The sequence below is a fragment of the Vombatus ursinus genome, unplaced genomic scaffold, assembly GCF_900497805.2.
Source record: "Vombatus ursinus unplaced genomic scaffold, bare-nosed wombat genome assembly UNPS02014790.1, whole genome shotgun sequence".
Classification (NCBI taxonomy): domain Eukaryota; kingdom Metazoa; phylum Chordata; class Mammalia; order Diprotodontia; family Vombatidae; genus Vombatus; species Vombatus ursinus.
In genome coordinates, this window is record NW_020954568.1 from 592,063 (window position 1) to 599,044 (window position 6,982).

Consider the following 6,982-nt stretch of genomic DNA (forward strand, 5'->3'; position numbering starts at 1 on the left):
GGCTTGTTGGGAGGCATCAGGTTGATAGAAAGGAGCCACTGTGGAGCACTGAGGGTGGATGCAGCTTGTTGGGAGGCATCAGGTTGATAGAAAGGAGCCACTGTGGAGCTCTGAGGGTGGATGCGGCTTGTGGGGAGGCATCAGGTTGATAGAAAGGAGCCGCTGCAGAGCGCTGAGGGCAGTTAGGGCTTGTGGGTGGTGATAATATGAACTCGATAATGGTGAGAAGGAATGGGAAGAGAAGGGGGAGAGGGCAGGACCAGAGGGGGTCTCCAGTCTCACAGCCTTCCTGGCGGGGTCTTCACAGGTGGAGAACACCATGCTCGACACCTACGACATGGCTTACGAGCAAGCAATGAGGAACGTCTCCGACATCTGGCGGCAGAAGCTGGTAGCGGTCCATGACACGGTGAGCCCTGGGTGGGCTGAGGATGAGCCCCCTAGTCTGGGAAGGGCCTGAGGAGGATAGAGAGGGAGCTTGTCTAAAGTGGTTTGATTCCTGTTCTAAGGCCCAGGTGGCTGTGGACAGTCTCCTCCTCCCTGGTCCTCAGTTTCCCCATCTCTGAGATGAGGAGAGAAAGGAGTATTGTGGACTCAAGGGGGGCAGGGCTCAGGGGCCTGGGGAAGCACCGGGGAGGCTGGTAGCATCCTACCTCCCAGCTGGGCCCCAGACCAGCCCAGACAGGCCAGGACAGGCGGCTGCACATTGCTCCCAGGCCTGCCTCTCACTGGGGCCTCTCTGCCATTTTCAGTTTGGCTGCTGTGGAAAGAGCTCACCTCTCAGTGGGCTTGGACAGGACGAAAAGGCCTTGTGTAGGGAAGTCCGGCACAGAGAGGTACGGAGTGAGGCAGGGGGCTGCTTCCTTGGGTCAGCTGGGAAGAGGGAAGACTTGGGCCCGGCTTGGGGGGAGGAGTGTGGGGAGGACGCTAACCTTGCCTTGGTTGCCCCAGCCCCGCCCCCAGGGAGAGAGTACAAGGACAGTCCCCATTTTACAGATGAGGAAACTGAGGCTCCAAGGCATTCAGTGACTCATCCAGGGCCATGCGTGGAGCCAGGTCTTTTGACACTGTGCCTACCTGGCCACGTACTGGAGTGGACGGACGCCTGGAAGGCTCCCTGGCTCTGGCCTGGCTGCCCTCTCAGTCCCAGGCTCTCGGAGCTCAGAGCCCCACAAGCTCAGAGGTCAGCTGGTCCAGCCCACACCTGAGCCAGGGAACTCTCTCCAGCGCCCCTGCCAAGGGGTGCCCCGGCCTCCGCGAGGGGGCAGCCACTCTCTGCCAGGCCCGATGCCCCCTGGGGCCACTCGGCTCATCTAGCTGGTGAAATCTGCCTCTCTGACCCTTCCCCGCCCCTGCCCCTTGCTCCCCTCCCTGGGGCCCAGAGAACAAGGCTCACCCCCCTACCCAGGACAGCCCTGCTCCCCCCCCACCCCCTCCCCCGTAAGGCCCGAGCATTGCCTCTGGCTGAGGCTTCTCTGGCCGGGTCTGCTAGCATCCTAGCTGCCCCGCCCCACCCCCCAAAGGACCTCCAGAATCGGCAGGGCCTTCTCTGCCCTCATGGGAGCTGCGTGTTCTGATGACCTAATGCCCCGTCAGTGCCTGGCACGTCTCAGCCGGCCAGCAGCCCCGAGTGCCCAGGCCCCACCAAGGCGGGTGGCTAAGGGTGCAGCTGCAGGGCCTGGGGCGAGGGGAGCAGGGGTGGGGAGGGCCGGGGCTGGGCTTTGCTCTGCTCAGCCTGTTTCTCTCTCTTCCAGGGCTGCCTCCAGGAGATCAAAAGCTTCGTGAGGGAGCATTTGAGCTTAGCTACCCTCCTGCTCATCATCACACTGGCCCTCATGGTACCCCCCCACTCCCTCTTGCCCCCTCCAGGGCTCCCCACTTCCCCCGGAGTCGGTCCAGAGGAGAGAGCTGTGACCCTGCGGGACAGGGTTAGGTTAGGCCCGGGCTTAGGAGATGGCCCGTCTTCCCCTCGCCCATGAAGAAGTCCTGTGATGACCCTTCTTATCTCCTCTGCCTCTGACTGGAAGAGAGCTTCTGAATCAAAGAAGCCCTCAGCTGCCTGCGTGTTACAGATGGGGGAACTGAGGCCCCGGGAAGCGACGGGGTTTGCCCAAAGCCGCAGAGGGAATAAGGTCCCCTGCCTCCCCTGGATTTGGAGCCAAAAAGACCTAGCTCTGCCACTCACTGTGTGTGTGACCCTGAGTCAGTAACCTCCCTCCTCTGGGCCTCGGCGTCCTTCCCTGTAAAATGAGGACAGGCCTGGACTCACAGGTGTCTAATGTTTCTCCCGGCCCTAAATCCTCAGAATTCTCTCTCTGGGCTGGAGAAAGGGAACGGCCCAGCACCTTCTCCAAAGCCAATGGGTTGAAAGGGAGATGGCCCCAGGCTGGCCAGGCCCAGGCCCACCTCTAGACACTGGGAAGGTGCCCAGAAGCTCCAGCCTGCTGCTGCCTCCCTGCCTCCTTCCCCTCCCTCCCAAACTACAGGGGTCCTTCCTAGAAAAGGCTCCTAGGATGCAGAGGTGGGAGGGACCTCCATTAGATGGTGCGGTCCAGCCCCGGGATTCCCCCAGATAGGGAGCAGCGGAGGTCAGACTCCCCTTCCCTCTCTGAACTACCTCCTGCCTCAGACCAGGGCTTCCCTAGAGAAGCCCAGGCTGCCCCCCTCAAACCTGGCCCCTAATGCTCCGTCTGTCTCCTGCCCTTAGGTTTATGGAATGTTCCTCACCTCCTTCCTCTGGCTGACCATCCATTACGGCAGGAACCTGGACCGAAAGGGCAGCTACACACTGACCACCCAGTAGGGCCTGGCGCAGGCTGACCCAGGCTGCTGCCAATGGGGGAGGCCCTCTTTCCTTCCTTCAGCCCTGCCAGGAGCCCGCCTGAGGATGGAGGCAGCTGGCCCTTCCAGGAGCAGACCCCTCGGAAGGCTGCTGGCCACCTGAGGCTTAGCGGGGAGAACCAGGAGGTAAAGGCAGTCACCATCCACTCCCTGTGTGACCTGGGACATGCCACTCCAAGAGAACAATGATACCTACACTGTTTCCCTCTCAGGACTTTTATGAGAAAAGTGCTTAATGAGCTCGTGGTTCCAGAGAAGCTGACCAGTTGATAGCTGGGGCCGGCCCCCTGCCCCTCTCTGTCCCCCTGAGCTCCAGACAATCCGCCGACCACACTGGGCATGCTAGAACGGGAGTCTTCACCTAGGATCTCTGGGCCCCTAGAGCTTCTGTGGGCATATCCTTGGAACCTGTGATCATTTGACAACTGCATTTCAATACAATTAGTTTCCTTCGTGTTTGTATGCATTATTACTATTATTATTCTTATTTGCATTCAAAAACGTGGTGGTGAGAAGGGGTCCTAGGTGTCAGGAGGGCCATGACAGAGAAGAACGGTTCTGGACTTTTGTTCCAGGAGCCCCCTTCACTTCTCGGTAGAGGGAGCCCCAAGTCCTCAGCTCCTCTTCCTCAAAGGGCCCCTCCACCACCTCCTCATATGGGTGAGCCCGGCTGTCGGCCACCCACACCAGAGGAAGTAGTCAAGGGGACCTCAGCCACCTCAAGAAAAGGGAAGCTTGGTGACCGGCCCTGGGCCTGACTCGGTCTGGTCAAGCTCCTGTCCCTGACAGAGCGGTCGCCGTCCACTTGAGGGCATGCTGATCCAAGGATCAGGGGCTCTAGAAAGGATCTCTGTTCTTTTGACCTTACCTCAGGACCTTTTCCCTCCCTCCCCTTGGGGAAGAGAAAAAGCAGCAGTATGGAAGCCCCGCCTGGTAATGGGCATGTGCAGCCTCCTGTCCTGGGAGTTGGCGCCTCTGCCATGGGCCAGGCTGTTTCTTCTTTAGGACCCCCGTCACTCTTTCAGCGCCTCAATTCAGGCTCCTTCCTCTCTTCATTTGCATTATTACAGTCATTCTTTCTCTGGTTCTGCTGCACTGCTTGCTTGGCTCTGCATCAGTTCATAAAATCTCCCTGTGTTTCTCTGAATTCCTCATTCCTCACCACAAACAATATCCCCTTACACTCACGTGCCATAATTTCTTCAGCCCCTCTCAACTGTCAGGTTCATAGACTTGGGGCTGGAAGGAATCTGAGAAGCCATTCAGTCTAATGGGGAAACTGAGGCCCTGAGATTTGGATGGTCACACAGGTGGTGTCAGAGCCAATAGTCAGACTCAGACTCTCTTCTTCAATCTAGGATTCTTAAAATCAGGGTTTCAGTTTGGCCTGAAAAAATAGCCAAGTGATAAAAACCGCTGGGGAGATACAGGCCTGAATAGAAGATAAATAAAAGTAGTGAATAATACAAGCTGGTGTCGGGTAGCAACAGTGAGGGCTTTTAAGGGCTGTGGAGAATCGGGGAAAGCTCTGATCACATCGTCCCCAGCCCTTTGCTATCATGAAAGGAGCGCTACTTTGTGCATTTTGGCACAGGCCGGACTTTGCTTCTGTCTTTGACTTCCCGGGGTTGGTGGGGTCCCTGGCTCAGTGGGAGTGGACATCGTGGTCACTTTAATTGAGTAATTCTGGATGGAAATTCTGAATGGTTGGACCCTGTCAGTGAATCAGCCTGCCCGCCTTCCCTCGGCCCCACCAACATTGATTATGTCTTCTTCGCCAATTTGCCCAACATGAGGGGAAACCATGGGGTTTTTGATTTTCTGTTTCTCCTACATCTATGTTTTCATGGGTCTTTCATAGCCTGCAAATGGTCTCTTGAAAACCGTTCCTACCTTTTGACTACCTGTCTGAATGTTTCTGGCAGAGGGGCCGTGGAGCAGCTACTCTCCTTGACCATGAGGAGCCTATCTATACCAGGGGCTGTGTCCACAGGGCTTTCCAGACCACCCCGGCCTCTTGGTCCCTGTCGGCTGCTGGCACAAAAATGTTGTTATATTGATTGTGTTTCCAAGCAAGCCTCAAATGTCCATTCTTTGTGTAATTGTGAAATAGAGATTGATATGTTAGAGAGTTATAGAGACCGCCATTGCGGTCAGAACCTTGTACACGTTCTGGAGGATTTCATGATGGATCCGATATTTGTTTTGTGGAGCGTTCCTGGCTCAAATTGCGCACACTTGTGAGTGGCCTTACGATGTTAGCATTGATGTTGCTACCTTTGGGGACTCATCAGGTGGGGGATGGCTAAGCACACCGGGGTGCGTGAAGGCAGCGGAATATTTTGTGCCGTAAGAGGCAACAAACACAAAGAATGCGGAGAACCGTGGGAAGACGTACACGCACCGATGCCGAGCCAGGAGATGAGACAGCCGAGGACAGCAGCAATGGTGCAGGAAATGGGGAGTCCCACAAAGCAACCAAACGATGTCGGGCCCCAAAAGGTAATTTGGGAAGAGGCCTCCTCCCACTCCTTCCCAGAGGAGGCCCCAGGCTGTGGAGCAGCGCGCATGGCTCAGATTCGGTTTTTTTTACAGATTGCTTGTTTTTGCTGATTTTGTCTTCCTTTTTTTTTCTTCTTCTTTTTAAATTGTTATCATATGGGATGGCTCTAGGGCAGCCAGGGAACTGGATACAGGGTGAAGTTTAGGCCATGTGCAAATAAAAGATGTTAATAAATATTTTACTTTTAAAAGAATGAGGCCATCCTAAGGCTATTGTCTAGAAATGAAGGCTGTGGACTTGGAGGCAGGGGAGGCCACGCAGGGAGGTTTTCCAGCCCCACCTGAGAATTGTGGCCGAGGAGATGCGCCTCTGACAACAGAAAGTTAGACCTGGGCTCTCCCTACTACCTGTCCTCTGAGGAGGACGACGTGATGGAGAAGGATAAGGCACCATGACATCTGAGGCAAGGATGTGGCCGCAGCCCTGTGCCGGGCAGCCACCGTGGGCCCTTCCTCCGACATCTCCCCTGGACGGCAGCCCTGCTCCCTGGAGGCCAGGAGCAGGCAGGCTGCAGTAGCCCCGGGAGCAGGTCGAAAGGAGGGTGAGATTGCCTGGAGGTCTTGGAGGGACCACTTAGATGGTCACGCACACCCTTATGGCAGCCAGCGCAGACCGGAGCCAGCCAGCAGGACGCTCTGGGTCAGTGGGATGGGGACAGAGAGGCACATTAGAATTGTGTGGCCTCAAGGGGAAAGCTCCACCTGCATCATCGCTGCTTCGGTCCACGCCGAGAATGCTGATGCCCCCATCGTTCAAGGCTGAGTCAGCACTGCCTGAGGCGTGAGCCCAGCTCCAGCCCCTGGCCCAGCTGCTTCCTGAGTGTGGGCCCCAGAAGTGAAGGAGGGGGCAGACCCCCGCCCAATGTCGAGCTGGAGATGCTCTAGGGAGGCTGTTGTGTGCAGTTCTGGGGGGTCCAGACCCTCTCCCCTAACTGGAACCTCAGCCCTGAAAGGAACCAATTCTAGGCTTTTCCAGATTCTAGCAGGAAACTGTCCACAATAAGCAGTCTCCAAAACTGGGCCCTTTGGAGGCCCATGCAGACAGGGCAGAGGCTCACAAAAGATGAGAAAAGGGAAAGGCTAGCAAACACTCCGGGGATTCTGGCTCTTCACCCGGTGAGCCAGAGCCTCTGGTTTTTGGCCTGGTGCCCCTCCAGCACCAAACCAGCCAAAGCTTGGCCAGAGGCCCAGGAGGGGTGTGGGACGGGCTGGAGGGCACCTGCAGAAGCCGGCTCACTGATTCACCCCCTTTGGAGAAAGGGCCAGGAGGATTGCTCTGGCTGCCACAGACGGTCTGGAACCGTCTCAAGGAAATGCTGGTTGGCGGAAGCCCCCAGAACCCGCCAGCCCCTATGCCTCCTCACCCACGGTGGCAGCGCCTGAGAGACACACAGATGGGAGTGGGCGGGGTGGGGGTGCCCAGATCTGACCAAAAGCATTCAACTCAACCAACCTCAGGCTTAGGGTGCCCAGGGCAGGCTGGCGGGCTCTGGAGGCAGATGAAGGAGCAGATGGCTTCCATGCTTCCAGCTGGACTTGGTAGGTTGGAATGAACGGCCCAAGGCCTCTCGGGGCACCA

At 57.1% G+C, this 6,982-nt stretch overlaps 1 protein-coding gene across 2 annotated transcripts in view; it reads left to right on the forward strand.

Annotated features, from left to right (window-relative positions):
- Positions 1 to 3,310, forward strand: part of TSPAN32 (tetraspanin 32) — a 35,605-nt gene extending 32,295 nt beyond the window's left edge. The window contains exons 5-9 of one of the 2 annotated variants that reach the window (XR_003569669.1): positions 308 to 409; positions 753 to 836; positions 1,755 to 1,838; positions 2,708 to 2,967; positions 3,054 to 3,310. Coding sequence is in view for 1 of the 2 variants with exons in the window: in XM_027868676.1 (XP_027724477.1) it covers positions 308 to 409; positions 753 to 836; positions 1,755 to 1,838; positions 2,708 to 2,803 (366 nt within the window). In the remaining variant the exon portion in view is untranslated. Of the gene's footprint in view, positions 1 to 307; positions 410 to 752; positions 837 to 1,754; positions 1,839 to 2,707 lie in introns of both variants that reach the window. The other variant, XM_027868676.1, reaches the window with a different exon arrangement.
- The last annotated feature ends 3,672 nt before the right edge of the window (positions 3,311 to 6,982 follow it).